This window comes from Penicillium digitatum, chromosome 6, assembly GCF_016767815.1.
Source record: "Penicillium digitatum chromosome 6, complete sequence".
In the NCBI taxonomy this organism is placed as follows: domain Eukaryota; kingdom Fungi; phylum Ascomycota; class Eurotiomycetes; order Eurotiales; family Aspergillaceae; genus Penicillium; species Penicillium digitatum.
The window spans coordinates 2,969,589-2,986,035 of record NC_089389.1 but is presented as its reverse complement, the minus strand read 5'-3'; the positions used below and the strand labels follow the sequence as shown (position 1 = coordinate 2,986,035).

At 49.3% G+C, this 16,447-nt stretch overlaps 6 protein-coding genes across 6 annotated transcripts; 2 read left to right on the top strand and 4 right to left on the bottom strand.

Annotated features, from left to right (window-relative positions):
- Nucleotides 1-574: 574 nt before the first annotated feature.
- Pdw03_6059 (Zinc finger, PHD-finger) lies at nucleotides 575-3,127 on the bottom strand (the record flags this gene model as incomplete). Its single annotated transcript, XM_014683058.2, has 4 exons — nucleotides 575-761; nucleotides 821-2,827; nucleotides 2,989-3,051; nucleotides 3,123-3,127. The coding sequence occupies 4 exons, from the start codon at nucleotides 3,125-3,127 to the stop codon at nucleotides 575-577; spliced, it is 2,262 nt and encodes a 753-aa protein (XP_014538544.2).
- Nucleotides 3,128-4,795: 1,668 nt separating this feature from the next.
- Pdw03_6058 (uncharacterized protein) lies at nucleotides 4,796-5,694 on the top strand (the record flags this gene model as incomplete). Its single annotated transcript, XM_066101239.1, has 3 exons — nucleotides 4,796-5,008; nucleotides 5,063-5,185; nucleotides 5,245-5,694. 3 exons carry the CDS (start codon nucleotides 4,796-4,798, stop codon nucleotides 5,692-5,694), a joined length of 786 nt encoding a protein of 261 aa, XP_065958179.1.
- A 492-nt stretch (nucleotides 5,695-6,186) lies between these two features.
- Nucleotides 6,187-6,834, bottom strand: Pdw03_6057 (uncharacterized protein; the record flags this gene model as incomplete). Its single annotated transcript, XM_014683056.2, has 1 exon — nucleotides 6,187-6,834. The coding sequence occupies one exon, from the start codon at nucleotides 6,832-6,834 to the stop codon at nucleotides 6,187-6,189; it is 648 nt and encodes a 215-aa protein (XP_014538542.2).
- An 820-nt stretch (nucleotides 6,835-7,654) lies between these two features.
- Pdw03_6056 (Glycosyltransferase, DXD sugar-binding region) lies at nucleotides 7,655-8,940 on the top strand (the record flags this gene model as incomplete). The annotated part of the gene is made up of 2 exons (XM_014683055.1): nucleotides 7,655-8,020; nucleotides 8,101-8,940. The coding sequence occupies 2 exons, from the start codon at nucleotides 7,655-7,657 to the stop codon at nucleotides 8,938-8,940; spliced, it is 1,206 nt and encodes a 401-aa protein (XP_014538541.1).
- A 3,491-nt stretch (nucleotides 8,941-12,431) lies between these two features.
- On the bottom strand, nucleotides 12,432-13,175 carry Pdw03_6055 (Ribonucleotide reductase inhibitor; the record flags this gene model as incomplete). Its single annotated transcript, XM_014683053.1, has 1 exon — nucleotides 12,432-13,175. One exon carries the CDS (start codon nucleotides 13,173-13,175, stop codon nucleotides 12,432-12,434), a length of 744 nt encoding a protein of 247 aa, XP_014538539.1.
- A 455-nt stretch (nucleotides 13,176-13,630) lies between these two features.
- Nucleotides 13,631-16,096, bottom strand: Pdw03_6054 (SDA1; the record flags this gene model as incomplete). The annotated part of the gene is made up of 4 exons (XM_066101238.1): nucleotides 13,631-15,503; nucleotides 15,563-15,850; nucleotides 15,925-15,960; nucleotides 16,050-16,096. The coding sequence occupies 4 exons, from the start codon at nucleotides 16,094-16,096 to the stop codon at nucleotides 13,631-13,633; spliced, it is 2,244 nt and encodes a 747-aa protein (XP_065958178.1).
- Between the last annotated feature and the right edge of the window lie 351 nt (nucleotides 16,097-16,447).

The following is a 16,447-nucleotide window of genomic DNA, read 5'->3' as shown; positions in this document are numbered from 1 at the left end:
GGAGAGGAAAGCGCTTTTTTGATAAAAAGGGCGGTGAGCCGATAAGCGCGGATTGGCCAATCAGACTGCAGTCCGATCTCAACAATGTCCGATATCTAAGAGGGCTTTTTGCAAAGGGCTTACTCCAATCACGGCGAGGTTCGGTCAACTAGGAGGATAAGCGGGGGCACATTGAGAGATGGATGAGGGAAAAGGGAGTAATCGGCGATTGTGAGACTGAATAAGTAGGTAGGCACCCGGCCCGGCTCCTCTCCCGGGACCGGTTCGCTACTCCGATATGCGGGGTTTTGCAAGCTACAACACAGAGAAGACAAGATGTGCGGAGAAGTATAGCAACGATTCTATTCTGGTTTCTTCCAGGGTTGTGAGGGGAATAGTACATAGGTATCATAAGGGGAGTGTCGTGGGGTCTCAGAAGGGGTCCTGAAAAGGGCAATTGTGAGATGGCGGCAGGGTGGCCGGGCTAGTGCAGTATAAAGGGCCCGGTTTAGGCACGAACCACACAACAGTAATCACGAGGCACCACTCTTTCCAAGAAATATTTGCATCCAAGACGGCAGTCGACGCACCGGGTTTAGCGGAAGCGGAACGACTTGTGGGCCAAGGGAGAGGGAGGGGCTTGTCTCGTGGGAACACAAGGTGGTCGGGCACGGTTTTGGCGGGATGGTGTTTGAGCACAAAAGACGCAAACATAGACGGAGGGCAAGTTTGCACGCTCTAACCCCACGCATCTGGTATGCAGCCAGTGTGTACACGATTCACTGGGAAAGTTAGTACCAATCGACTTTTGAATTGATGGCCGATGGGGAGTGGGACTCACCATTGAATCATGAGATGGCCACCGTTGTCCATCGAGCGGCAAACACATCGGGTACCGTTGCTGGGGTTGCTGTGTCGGTCTGTGCTGGGGGTTGCCAGATCAGGATCGGTCAAGGTCGTGGGAGAAGCATTGTGGCGGGGGTGTAGGTCAAAATCACTGCCAAGGCGGGGTGGTGATGAGCGGAGATGAGTAAAAGTGTGGGATGACCGAGAAAATCGGTTGCCAAACACGCTCGAAGCGGGTCTTGGGCCCCGACCGCGTTCTTTAAGAACCTGCCGGAGCGCGGATTGAGCATCACCACTTTCGTCGTCCTCCCCGGGTAACAAGTCTGATGCTACGCTACTCCGAGTGTAGGTCGAGTCCGAATGCAGCAGAGACGAATGCCGTTTGGGTGTCCGCTTAATGCCAGGAGATCCACCATAGGTTGCTCGCCCGCATCCCCTAGAAGAGCCAGCCCAGGGTGACATCCGACCCGAGTGTGACGAGCCGACGGTGGAAGCATAGGAGCCCTTTGAAGGAGGTCGGGAGCCTGAATCACTCCGGGATAGTGGACGCCTTGAGCTGTCATAGAGCGAAAAGGATGATTGAGCGCGATGTAGTACGGGATATTCCGAGAACTCGGCCGGATCTGATTCGCTCTCAGTTGTAAAGCCATCTAGATCAATCCCAGTCAGAGGATCGGTCAAACCTGTGGGGGCCTCGCTGAGTGGCTCCATTTCAGCCTTTGCCCGGCCATCACGACCGATGCGAAGCACTACAGACGATGAGCGAGTCAAGGAGACGGTGGCTGTCGAGCTCGATCGTGCCAAGGGGGCTGGACGCATGGATTTCGCTGGGGACAAACGCCCTTTACACGGGCTCTTTCGGATTCCGCTGGTGGATGCCATCAAAGCTCCTGCTTGACTGAGCTGCCGGGATGAGCTAGACAGGCCGTTGTGAGTCAGGCTACGGGCTAGACCTGGCCGTATTCCTTTCGGTGTATAGTCGTCATCTTCCTCGTCGCTGTCGCTCAGGAAGACGGTAAAATTATCGTATCGGTGGCCACTTGGTGCCTGTGCACGGATTAGCTCCTCCCGCCTTGACTCTTCTGCCTGGTGGTGATAGGGCTGTCGCAAGCCACGAAGAGACCGTGTCTCTGGTGTCAGCTGAGGCCCTCCGAATCTCCGCGCAGGGGAGCTGAGAAATAGAGCTGGATCCTCAGCCTTGGTAACCGGGAGCCGGGGCGAGGTAGAGAACGGTGCGGGAAATAGGGCAGCGTCAGTGGGTGGTGGTGCCGAGATTCCAAACCCATTTCCGAAGTCGGGAATTGAACCACCAATGGTTGGTAACTGGGGGATGTGATTTGCGTTTGTAAAGGCGGAACTTTGACGAGCATTGAAATTGATCCCTCTGCTGGGTAATGGAATCTCGCTCGCTGTATTGTCTAGATCATGATCCCAGAATAGTCGTTGCTGTGGGAAGAAAGGCGAGCCCGTGGGGTCTAGTGAAGCCAGTTGGAAAAGATCAGGCGACGATTGGAGGTTGCCAAACATTCGAGGGGACGCTCCAAGAAGACGACTGGGTGTTTCCAAATGACCTTCCATGCCCGGCATTGCTCCTTGTGTATTTCGATCGGGCTGGTCAAACTCGGGGATTTTTCTTCTTGATGCACTTGTCGGCGGCGGGGTTTGCATCGAGGCTGCTGACTTGGCCGATCCCACTGTCCGAGGGTCATCCTCGCCCGTACTCGGAAGAGGCTTCACCGAGCGAATGCGTCTGGCCGTATCGGTCTGGTCCGAGGACCTCCCCCTGTAACCAGCAGTCTCCCCATTGTGACCTTTCAGTGAATTCGACGAGCCTAGACCAAACTTCTGCGGCGTGCGGAGAAGCTCCGGGCTGGAGGCATACGGATCTGAGGTATCCCAAGTCACCCGAGGATCAAAAAAGCTGGATTCGAGTATTGGGGTGTGAAACGAGTCGAAGGTGTTCGGAGTCCTCGTCGGAGTTTGAGGTTCACCGTTGGGATAGCTAAAGGTGAACATAAACGAATCCATGAGCGTCTTTTTCACATCGGCATGTAGTATAGATTGGTAAAAAAAAACCACCTCCCCCCTCCCCCCAAAAAAGGGAATCGAAGACTACAATGTAATACCCCTCACAAAGGGGGTCTGTCAAGGGAGAATGCATACCTGTGGACAGGGTGATCCCAACTCATGTCAGCAACACAGACCCAGTAACCATTGAAGATCAAGCTGCCAGGCAACTTTAACTGATTGAGAATGACAGAGAACAGAGATTGGAGATGGGTAAAATCATTAGTTACTTCATATTGTGTGTGTAGAGTTATAATGAGGAATGGGTATTGGAAGGAGAGTTGAAGGGGAGAGATGTTTTCCTTTTGCTCTGTTTGTCGGTGTCTTTTTTTTTTTTTTTTTTTTTTTTTTTTCTTTCAAGAGAAATTCTCTTTTTCTTGTTTTTCTTCTTTTTTCTTCTATCTTTTTATATATATATATTTTTATTTTATTTCTTTACGTGGGGACTCGGGTCTTTTTTTTTTTAATTTCTAACAGAATCCACTGATCCACAGCTCTTTCATGTTCCGATGTGCTAGGACGGAGTATATCTTTGAAGGATGTTGTGCTTCATGCAGGAACAGGAGATATGAATCATACATTCAGTGTTCAGTTTACATCTGAGTTTAGCTACCAACCTTGAAAAGTCAGAGATTTCCCCTTGTCTGTCGATCTAGACAGTGAACTGCAAGGACAAGAGCCATCGGGGATGCCGGTTCAGGTCTTTTGGGCAGATCAAAGGGGACAAATGTCACCAATGACGACATGAGTGGTGGAGCCTCATGCGACATACAATGTCATATGTTGTATGGAGGAGTCAACATTGGGGCTTCGGAGATTCAAAGGATTAGAGCATTAGAGCATTAGAGCATCAGGGCTTCAGAGCACCAGAGCTTTAGACTATCAGAACATCGGACCATACGGATATTCCTCGAGCAGACACTCGTGGACGAAAGGGGAAGATTCAACCCCATGTTCAACTGGGGTAATCAGGGTAGAGCTAAAACCCCTAGCAACCCCTCTTAGCTTTTCTTTGTGCCCGACGATTAAAATTAGTTATTAGTTACGTACTCCACACGGTTCCACGTATGTTGTGCTCGCTTTGTCTTAAGAATCTTGTTAGGATACTCCGTATACCGTATATCGATGTTAGGTACGGAGTACAACATATGGTGTACAGAGAACGGAGCATATCGGACAGTGGTATGGACTAGACCTTTCAACCACTCAACTCTGATCTCACAATCTGGAAATCCGATGATCCTAATCTTAATCCATACAATCTATCCCTAGGGGGGGGGGGGGGGGGGGGGGGAATCCGACCAATGAGCCATGGAGAATAGGTGATGCTGATCTCATGGGTGAGATCACCACGGTTGACCGGTCCATTCATCTTTGGTCGGGGATCAACACTAAATCGGAAACCTACTTGTACTTTTGGGGAGCAGATGCATCAAGTTCATCGAAAACAGTCATAGCCGGATTCAGAGGTGAATCAGCAATCCCCCATTTATAGTTGGCACCCTATGGTCCCTATGGTGTAGTGGACATAGGTTGCACCAAAGAATTATAGTATCATTCTTTCGTTACATGAGATTTCTTAGACTTTCAAAACATTTGGATGTTGTCGATGTGAGAAAGACCAACTGTGACAGATTAAAGATGGAAGGCCTGATTCTCCAGGAATCCAAGTGAGGCTCCACACAGCCACAGTGCCACAGCCACCGTTCCTGATCTGCTTTGACCGCGAACTGTAGCCTGTAGCATCAAAGAGCCAAAGGGTGTCAGGTGCTAAGATAACATTGCATGACAAACAGATCTCAGTAAATCCAGCACGTCTCCGTCAATAGAATTGATATGTCAATCGCATCGCAACACCGTGTCAACCCTCATATCAACCTCCTTGGCTCCATGAACACTCAACATGGCACCAACCACTAAACCCAACGGTCGAAAATGTAAGCCACGTGTGAGAAAGACGAACCGTGGTGTCCGCACTCGCGAAGGCCATGCACGTTCGATAGATGCAGGCTCGCCAATCCAATCGCTCGCTGAAGTACTCAACGAGACAAAGCGTCGTAAACCCAAGAAAACATGGGCAGCACTCATACCTGTCTCTGACGCTCCACTCGAGAAAGTGAGTTTAACTTTTGATCCGTCGAGAAGAATGCTCGGCTGAAAAGATCACCAGAACATTGTTGAGCACGTACCCTTGCCAGATGGCTACGTTCTAGTCCCCAAGGGCGATGTCTACATCACTCGACACTGCCGCAGTAAGACCAAAGAGTCAGAACGAATGGTCTATGTCGTCTACGTAGGTCCTCACCCAAAACACCAATTTAAAGCTAAGCACGGCACCACTAACAGCGCCAGAATCGCACGGGCAAAAGAACCCTGGGAATCCGAGTGCCCGAAGAAATCTACACCGAAGTTCACGAAGCAGCCGCCGCAACAAAAGAATCCCGCGCCAAAGCCGTGCAAGTGCGCGATGCCAAGGATCTCTCCAAATCCCGAGACCTCTTAAAAAACGAATTCCCGCTTATGCCCACGGAAACCCTCAAAATCATCCTGGAGCATGCTTTTCTCAAGGGATCGGGGCGCGTAGGGCGGACAGCGATGCTCAGTGACGAGAAAAAGACGCTCCTGGCTGTTGAGGCGCATATTCGACACGTCCACACGCCTTATGAGAAGTTACTTGAGGAGGGCGTCAGTCGAAAGGATGCTCGTGAGCAGGTCTGGTCTACTATTCAGGCCGTTGAACTGGCATGGCAGGGGTGTGAGAAGCGTGAGATCACATTGGCATTGCGTCTGGTGGATGATTGAAGGTTGGCATTTCTCTTTTGATGGGATTGGGTGGGGACTGCATTGCTGGAGTTTGTCGTGGCGTTATCCAAAACAGGAAACTATAAGGCTATGGTGCTTAGGGTCATCTAACGCTCACTAGGTCTGTTTGTGGGACATACTGGAGTATACTACTGTTGATTTTTTTTTTCCTTGATCGCGACTATGTCAGTAGGTTTTAATGATTCGTGGATGAAGTCAGATCACTAAGAGAATAGCATTGGTGGCTATCTGAATGTGAGAATAGGGCGAAGAAGTAGGGGAGAGAGAAGAAGAAGAAGAAGAAGGGATAGAAGAAAAAGGAACAAACAGGAAAAAGACCTAACTAATGCATCTTGCTCACCCAAGAACACAGTAATTGTCAAAAGTACCTCGAATCCCTCAACCGATCCCTTCGAAGCTCATCAATCCCACTTCTAACCTGGAAGCAGCGCTTGTAGAGCTCAGAACCTCACTCAGTCACAAGGCATCGATCTAGAGGCGTCGACCACGAAGGAATTTGACCTCAAAATGCGGGTGACGGTAAGGCAAACCCGAGAACCAGCCAAAGCCATCCCGGATCATATCTTGCATGGTACCCATCCGAAGAGTGGCATCAATAAGGGCCTGATCACGGTTTGCCTGGTCAGTATCAACGCGAATGTAGACGTGGGGTCCAGGTCGCTCAGGCAGGGTTTGCAGGACTGGAATTCCCGCTCTTTGAATATGAGTAATTTCAGCGCGAGCGGCAGTCAGAACGTCAAGGTCGAGAGTCGGCATGGGGCGAGATCGAATGGGAACGTAGAAGATGTGGCGGTGGATTCCATTCTCCTCATATTGCTCATTGGTGCAGGCTCTGGTCGTGGCTGATGTAGGCTCTTGGACGGGAGGGGTGTCAATTTCCATCGGATCAAGTTCCATGAGATCGAGATCTTCCTCCTCGTCTTGAACAGTGGCGTAGCGGCTGCTACTCATGCCAGGCCGGATAGGGTTGCGGTATGGGCCAACTCGGTAAGCACTGTTCTGAGAGCTTGATGCGTTGGGTCGCCCTGTTGAACGCCCACGGATTTGGCTCTGTTGTCTGATCTGTCTTGCAAACTGTCTCGGGAGCGCACCTGTACCACTGGTTGTATTGTACGCCATAGTGCTAAACACAATTTTTAGCCTATGCTTATCTCATATTTCGCTCGTTGGGGGTCATGTACCCGTAGAGGCCTTGTTATCTTCCTTGAGGAAGAGTGCACATACGGTGTGGTACAACTAAGGCTGAAGTCTAGTCGAAGGGAAAGAGAGATCAGAGCCATCTGCCCAATGTCAACAAGACTGTTACTTAGCTGCTGTGACACGTGATTTCGAAGCTTGAGATCTTTACGTGATTTGGGTGTTTCGGATGAGAGAATCAAAGATTTTCAAACCAACCAAGACTTTAGGCTATGTTTGTTATTGAATTATGAAAAAGCTTGAAAGAACGGCGTGATCCTAGTCAGATTCACAAGTATGCTCCATTTTGATCCAACGAAAACATAAGGAGTGTCTGCTGTATATAAAAAGCATAGCCAAGCTTTTCTGGAGCTCTCGTGGGTGATCGCTTCATAGTTCCCGATTAAGATTGCCAAGACAGTGCCAAGGCATCCACAGTCAACCCCACAATTATATGGATAGCCAGGAATGTTCCCCAAATGTTCTTGAATGTTTTACTTCAAGATCAGAGACCTAAAATTCTAGACAAGAATCACCATACCTAGAGTTCCCTCTGCCACCTTCACCTCAAATATCATCATTAACCCCCGTGAAACTTCCCAACCCCACTATCCAGGGTCCCTCCCAGTTACACCAATCAGCTGAAAGCAATGAGACGAGGCCTTCCCGAGGTCTGTTTGGGGGCTAAGTCTGACAGCTCAAAGAAAATTCACCCCTCTTCCTTTTTGGGTGTTTGGAATGGCTAGTCCAAACACCACTCACCATGAGGAGTCGCATGTTTCTTGGGTTTCCAACCCGACATAAATATGTCCTGATGGCTGTGATTCTGACTCTGTTCTTTCTTTTCAAGGCCTTGCCTACGCCAACATCCAGGTTAGACCCCCGTGTGGAGAAATCAGACGGTGAAGACCGACCACGATATCTTCACCAGTCTACATTTCGTGCGGACCCAGACTATGCATACGAGATCAAACTTTCCAGTGCGCTACGCGCCATGGAGATAGAAGGGGAAATGCGCCACGATAAGGATGTGACAGACACTCTATGGCAGATTATGCTACCAGGCGTCAGCCAGCGAAGCGACGATTCAATCCAAATTGAGCAAAAGAACTCAGAATGGAAATACAAGGTACGGCCGACAATGAACAGTTGATTTATCTTTAATGAAATACTAGATTGAACCGCAGCGACTAACGTTACGATTCACAGCTCGTAGAAGCCGACTGGGCTGACAAATTCATTTTTGAGACTTTTGAATCCATCCCAGACATCGCCCGACTCTACAAATCATACCCGCACTCCGTTCACCGAGGCGATCTCCTCCGTTACTTGATTCTATGGTACTACGGCGGCTACTACGCAGATCTTGATGTCTATCCTGCCCGAAGCATCAAATCCTGTCCATCACTGCGTGATTCAATCTTCAAAGGCAACAATGTCAACACGAATGTTTCGCTAGTTGTCGGAATTGAGATCGACGAGCCCTTCGCTTCGCCACAGAAGATGCGCGACTGGCACTGGGCCCGACGCTACGGCTTCATCCAGTACACGATGTATGCGCCACGACGGTTTAGTCCGCTGCTGAGAGAAATCATCGTTCGTGTACTGTCCCATACGAAGCGTCGAGTCGACAAGAGCCATTTCTGGAGTAGGCGATACAACGAAATGGATACGTTGGAGATTACGGGGCCGGGGGTGTTTACAGATGCGATTCTCGACGTGCTATCGGATACGTTGCCATCTACGCATCGGTTAGTTCAGCAGTCCATGGATGCGGATGCTAAGTTCTGGTCCCCGGGGGCGTCCATACAGCGTGTGACGTGGGCGCCTTTCCACGGGATTCAAGAGCCGCTCTGTGTGGAGGGTCCTGAGGCCAAGTCTCGAAAGCTGCTGGGAGGGCTGTGTGTTCTACCTGTCAATGTTTGGGGCAATGGACAGCGCCATTCCGGATCGGAGGGCTTCAACAGTCAGCAAGCTTGTATCAACCATCGGTTTGGAGGAACCTGGAAACCTTGGAAACAGAGCTGGCAGAAGTATCTCTTCGGGTGACATGACTTCCATGATATGTTCCAAGTCGTTTGATTCTTACAATAGGATTGTTACTATCAAGGTCTTTGTGCCTTCTCAACTTGGCCTTCTGGAGCATCTCTACTGCCAGTCTCGTGTATCAGGCATGCACATTGGGCAACAATGCATGATTGGACCAAGTACCTATACAACATATGTAGCCTGCTCCGTTCTTCTATTTTCCCCAACCAACCTCTATCGAATCCAACAGAGGATTGTATACCTGCACTCATCACTATACTCTGAAGTCTGCAGAAGCGTTTCGTGGATATGAGCGACTCAAGGTAGATGAAACGGGTGAACTCCTTGATGGCCACATCGCTAAGACAACGAGACAAGCAGTAGGATATCCCCAAAGCTCTTTGTTGTGTTCTACCGGCCGCGGTACGGAAATTTCGTACACTGGGCATTGTATATCGAGAAAGGTGAAGAGCATCACATTCTCGAAGTTGATGGCGAGCATCCGAACTTCAAACGCAATACGTTTATGGAAAATCCACAGGAGTCAAGCACTTTCTTACGCCAGTTCTTTATTGCTGTGCTCGGGGAGAGTGATGTTGAGAGAGTGAAGAGTGCAGCACAAAGTGTGCCTGTGGATAATGAGACCGTTGAGTGGGATTGTCAGGATTATGTGCTGGAGATCCTTGATCAACTACAGGAGGATTTCGTTTTGAATAAGGATGATGAGGATTATATGGATGTGCGGGAGATTTTGATGGAGGAGAGAGGAGGAATAGTATGAGATACACTTACCCTCGAGGGTTTATATGTCCGTAGGAGTCGCTAGTTCCTCAGTACACATGGCTTTCAGGCAAGTCATTTTAATCAATGTTTGATCAGTGAGTGAACTACAATTTGAAGAAGTGAGGATGAATCCTCTCAGATGGGTGTACTAACAGAGAGGTAGTGTGCTCTTACTTAAGTGAGCTTTTTCCTCTTCTCTTGATCGGCAACCGAAACCATCTCCATCTCAACCTCTTTCATCTTTTCTTTCATCATCTTCTACTTGCCACCATCATGTCTGAGAGCGAAGTAAATTTGGTACTTCTGATTTGATCTTGTGGACGGCCGTATCTCATGTGCTATCTCATAGCCCTGTTCTCAACTGACAATCGTACCTAGGCCACCGTACCCTCGCCCCCCCCCCCCCCCCCCCCCCCAAAAAAAAGCCGGGAAGAAGTGGCAATTCCACGTTCTTTCAAGAAATTTCAAGGCAGGCGCATTCAGCTAGGCTCTTTCCTTTAACTCTCAACTTTTCTTCTACGTTCTTATTAATCCCATACAGAGATCAAGCTCACTTGATCTTCAGTGAGGATTCCAATAAGCAACTATCTAACACAGAGTGTGAACATCTCTAGGCCAACCGGCTCGCTTGAGTGGTACCGAATGAACATCTCTAAAGGCGCCGTCCGGGGTTCCTCAAAGGTCCATAGTTACGAATGCTGCAAGGCGAGGCCTTTGCCAGTGTTCACCGTTTGCATGGTTCTCTCCTTCAGTGGGCCCAGGAAAGAGAGAGTGAGCGTTTAAAAATAGAGGACGTTAGTGAGACAAAACTTCTCAGCAGGCTATATTGCTACATAGCACGACGGACTGGATGAAGGTGACAGTTCCCAAAGGGTCTGTGATTCCCTCGAATGAGCATCATCTTCATTAGAGCTTCTAGCGCACGGATAGGAAGTCCCAGGTCTGGATCATTGACAGCAACGCCCGCGATATATGACATGATCGTATGGGGCTTGAGAGGGCCCCTGCCACTACTGTATCGTCAAAGGTGCTTCCCCTGCCAATCTTTAGGCCGAGTAGAGCATAGCCCCGGATCTCCTTGTTTGTACAGTGGGCTGGAAAGGGTGAGCACTGGGAAAACAGTACTATACTCTGTCGCCTACCTACAAGGATAATTTCTGGTCTCCGAGGTCCCAAAGGCAATAGATCCCTTGGTTGGATGTTTCTGGACGTGTGAAACTGCCTGCACATATCATCGTGTCTCGACAGGCCTTGCATGTACCAGTCCTCGCCATATTGTAAGTCTTGAAGGGTCTCGATTTGAGACTTCACCGCTTGCTGGAGTTCTTCTGGGTCTGAATCCTCCTCTTGGTGATCTTCGAAGATTTCATCGCAAGTTGGAACTAGCCTCAGCCTAGGTGGTTTCTCGATTTCTTCGGGGTCAGGGGTTGCCCGGATACTTCTGGAGGAGTCTGTCTTCTGTCTGGGGGTGGATGGAACAAGCAAGGGTCAAATAGGAGGGTTTCGTCATTTACCGTCGCGACTTGGGATCCTTGGATTCCAAGCCTCTGAAGGTCATCATGGGAAGGATGGTTAGGCTCGAAGGCTTGAAGTTACCGAGACCGGCGTTGGAGAAAATAACGAGGCTCATGTGTTGCAGAGTCCATTTCGCCAACGACCGGAACGGGGGAATCAGAAATTAAATCACAGTAAACGTTCGACGAAAATCGGAGGTTCTTCGGTCGCGTTGATGGATGACGAAACAAACGACTTGGGTCTTCCCCAAGGTACTGGCTCTTTTTGAAGATCAACCTCAGACATTACTCCCACATCATCAGCCTATGAGAATAACATGAACCCATCACCGTCGCCGTGGTGCGGCAGAACATTGACCAGGCAGAGGAAACTCCCCAAAAAAAAACAAAAAGCTCCTTGGCATTTCAGCGAAGCCTGATATAGCATCCATGGACCACATCACATACTTCGCTGCTCCGTGAGCAAAAGCGGCGACGAACCGGAAGGGGAGAGTCACTCCATCCGTTCGTACCTATTCTTCTCTACTCTCACACCTCTATGCGTAAATGGTCTCTTGTGACACTTGGATCAATCCTTTCATTCGATATCGAATTACTCAGAACTCACTCAAGGAGATGCAAGAAGATCTAGATATGGAGTTGGGACAGTTTGATGACGTCGATGTTCAGGTCGGCACGACCTTGAAGGAGACCATGACCTTGTTCAACGAGGATCACTATCGTACTCCCGAAAAGAAGACTCTATTGAAACTATCGGATTGTCATACTCCGCTCCGACTTCCAAAATTTTTAAAGATTCGAGTATACTGGGCAAGATTGCTAGGTTGGTGATTGGGACATGGATAATGAGGGACTTCATCTTAGGAGGTAGGAAGATATTCTGTTGCTGTGTACGCAAAATGAGTCTCATTATCTGGTAGTGATTTGGGTGTAGTATGACATGTATTTTCTGTTGGAGCAGGCCTTGCAGTTGACCACAAGCCAAATGACTAGGATCTTAAAGGAGCCAATGATCAACAAACCAAAGAACATTTACTGCTCGGCAGATGAAAAAAAAAAAAAAAAAAAAAAACAGGTACATATGAGAGCAACACTGGGTATTATGCGAGTTTGGGGAAAAGAAACCAAACCGCTTTCAAGCCAAACAACAAGGAGACACTGAGGCATGCCATGCAGTGGCTCGCAAGGGAAACTGAAATGCCGAGAACCACTAGTTCAAGCACCGTACATCCGCACATCCTCCGCATCAACTTCCTCACGGCGGCGGAGGAATGTAGCTTCTTCAAAGTCGTCCATGTCCATAGTGAGCTGTTCAATCTTGCTGTGACGCACGGCAAGAATACGACGACTACGACCCACATTTGGAGACCGGATGGTTCGCCCAGATGAGTTGTTCCGCCAGGATGTGCCGAGATTATCAAATGTATCATCGGCATCCTCACCGACGAGAATATCACCATCGAATTCCAAAGCCCGCTTTTGACCGCTCAAGGGCAATGACACAATTGAGTCTTGGCTGCTGGGCGGGATCGAGTATGCGTCGCCGTCATCTGTGACAAGGTAGTCATCATGGCCAAAGGAAGATTTATCGGCGCCAGAAAACGGCGACAGCTCAGAGGGTCTGCTGCCATGGTACCGTTGAGCACCAGGGGTCTGAGTGACAGCTGCAGGGAGTGGGGCCTTTTCTTCTGTCTTAGACATGTGGGTTCTATATCCGTCTGCGACAGATTTCCGGACCCGCATTCCGACGGATAGAAGAGAGGACTGGACTTTGGCAGGCACAACGGGGTGGGCAGAGAAGGTTTCTGCAGCGTAATGATGGTGGTGAGATACTGCAGGTGTATTTGAAGACACTGGTTCTGTGGCAGATGTGAAGAACGTGGTGATGGGAGGTTGGAAACGTCGTCGCTTCGACAAGTCGGTGTTGCTGGGTGGTATCGGGCGGTTGATGGAAGGCATTTTGGAAACGGGGGTTTACGTTACAAGGGATGTGTCTTGGAACGATAGAAAGACGTATGAGATTTCAGATCGTGGAGTATCTCAAGATATCCAGGGAGTGACGTAGTGTCGAGGGGGAAGTAAAATGGAAAAAAGCAAAATCGAGGCTGCTCAGGCAACGGGACTTAACGCGGTACGCGTTGATCGCATCTTAAACCCCACTCATTAGCGCGTCTGCAAACCAATCAAGTACAGTTGATTGGACTTTAAATGATTCCTCATCTTTAATGTCGGAATGCTTTTAGGCACGGAGTTTGATCGATAGGTTTTGAATGCAGGAAAACAAGGGGCTGTCAAGAGGGTAGTGTATACTCTCTATAGTCTATCCTGCGAGTCTAAAATGACAAAAGTAATGTGCTGGAGATAACAAATCATTATTGTGGTTTTGTTTTTTTTAAAAAAAAGACATAAAAGGCCTACTGGCCAACGTTTCCTCTGCGTCCACCTCTCTTGCCACGATCGACATGAGCCCGAAGCACAGCACGGGTCTCCACCAAACTTCTCTTGTTCTTACTGCGCGCCTTACCCAGCGTCATAAGGAAGTTCTTCTTACGAGCCTTCTCCTTGTTGGTGGTACTCTTGCCTTGCTCCTCCTTGCGTTCCTTGCGGCGAGCCTCCTTGCTCATATGCTCAGACCGGTCGGTCTTGCCCTCCCTGGCATGAGCAATACGTTCCTCACGAGTAGCCTTGGCGGCAGATAGGGCAGCAAGACCCTCAATCTCGCTAGCGGTCAATGGGTCATCGGTATGGCGGGAGGTCCATGGAGCAGCGACACGGCCCTTGTTACCCGGAAGAGTGGCATCGGCTGCGGCCTGGGCGCGAAGCTCCGTAAGTTTGGCGAGATCGGCTGGCGTAAGGATGCGGGTGGTAGCCAGTTTCATGAAATCAATGGCTTTTTCGGCGTCGGCTTCTTTTTCGGTATCCTTCTTGGCCTCTTCGTCCTGCTTGGCTTTCTTTGATGCCGGCTTGCCTTCATCCTCGGAGTCGCTCAGCACAATGTCAACATCTTCCTCGACATTGATCCATTCTCCATCGATATCACTGTCCTCGTCATCTTCGACGTTCCAGGCTGCCCAGTCGGCTTCATCATTCTCCTCTTCGTTGTCTTCGGCATCAGATGGAAGACCGTTCTCGATGTTCTTCTTACGGCGCTCTTCGTCTTTCCATTTGGCCAAGAGTTCCAGGCCCTCAATTTCGCCGGCCGCCTGCTCACCGTAACGTCTCTCTGGTCTCTCGCCAGCACGCAGACTCATTGCGGCCTCTTTACCACGGTCACGCTTCTTCAGCATCTGCGCGCCAACATCACGGTAAAGACTGAGGAGACCCTTGGAGGCCATCATGACACCCTTATCCTTACTTTTCTTGTACATGACGAGATCCTGCAACAAAGTTTCTTCAATAGCCAAAGGCTGTCTAGCACAAATTTCACGGATGGCATTCAGACCGGCCGTCGCAACTTCACCTGCAGATGCTTCGGACACGAATTCGTTTGCAATCTTCTGAACCAGAGGCTCGAGAACATCAGGCGGCACCAAATCGTGGGAGGCTTGGGCTAGGGATGCCAGGAATGAAGTCACAGAAGGTTGGCGGGGTGTAAGGAACTTTTGGAAGTAGGAGTAAAGTGGCATAATGTGCAGCTTGTGCAAGCCGACCAGGCGGGAGACCAGCTGTAGCACTTGGAGCTTTTGCTCCAGATTCAACTTAGACTTGCCGTTTTGGAGATGCTTGAAGAACATGTTATCCGCGAATCCCTGGGGATCGTGCAGCAAATGAAGCGCGGAGAAGTTGAGGGGAGCAGGATTGCCCTTCTTACGCTCCTTGTTCCTGACCGCTTTAATGGCCTTTTCAGCGACACGGGCCTTCTTTCTGGTCTTCTTGTTGATAGTAAGTTGGTGCTTGACCTGGCCAACGTTGATCTCTTCGTCGCTGTCCTCGTCCTCCAATTCCTCGCGCTCCTTATCACCACCGAGGAAGAAACGAACTCCACCGATGATGATCTTCTCGTTTTGTGACAAGGCTGCCTCTTTCATGATTTCGACGGCCTTAGCCTCAGTCCAGATTTGGCGCTTCCAAAGCTCTCTGGTGATCTTGATCGCCCACAGGCCTTTAGCCGATGTGCGGTCTGATACGACCAAGTTGAAGAGAACGGTTTGCATGGTTCGGTTCAGCTTGTGGTTAGTGGTCTTCGAATTCGCGGTTCGCAGCTCAGAGAGGATCTTCTGGAAGAGTAGAGCCCGTAGGGTCTTGCTAGGTGTAGAAATGAGGATAGGAAAAAGAGTGTGAAGCAGCCTGAAGTAGTGGTTAAAAATCAATGGTAGGGAAGTAATGAGAAAAGTGTGTCTTCGTACGTTGCTGAATCCACAATTTCCTTCTTCTTCAAGAGCACTAAACTTCCAACCAGCTTCTCCCGCAACTCTGTCTCCAACACTAGGTGATGCTGCAAGAGCATGTCAATGAGCTGCTGTGGGAAGTCCTTGCAAATCTCTGGGTAACAGTCGGCCACATGGGAAATGAAGTCGATAAGATCACGAAGAGAAATCACACCGGTATCCGTAGCGGATGAGGGTGCCGCCATGAAAATCTCACGATGGGATTCATATTGGTAGTGTTGGGCGCGGAAATCTTCGATATAAGACCTGAATAGCGCAAAGCGACAATTAGTCCCCGACTGAATGCAACAGATCACAGGAGATCTCGGCATATAACTTACTTGGGATCTCTGCGAATCTTGTGCTGCAAATTGGGCCTGAGGATCGCAAAGAGGTGTTAGCTTCGCGGACTGAAGCCTCTGATCGATTGATCAGGGGCGCATCGGTTCAGACAAGATGGACATACAGGTCAGCCTCGACCTTTTCCAAGGCTCCAAGCTTTCTTTTGACCATTTTGAAGTTAGAAACAGGAATGTGGTGGTTGGGAAAAGGTATGTTGAAGATCCGAAACTTTTTTTTCTCCGTATTCTCCGTATCGATAAGCGATGGAAAATCTCAACCTTGGCAATATCCAACATCTGTTTAGGCTAGAACTATCATGTATCAATTTATAAACATTAGACATTTGGATCATAATTCTTCTACAATCTATTGTTGCTAGATCCATTCAAAACGAGAATAAAGAAATTTTTTCTTTTTAGGAAATGGGTCTCTTTACGACCCAAGGTCTTCATGATCGCATCACAACTACAAAGAAAGCCGTCCGAATGCGTTCCCTTTTAAGATCGTGCTTCCTCCTTGACT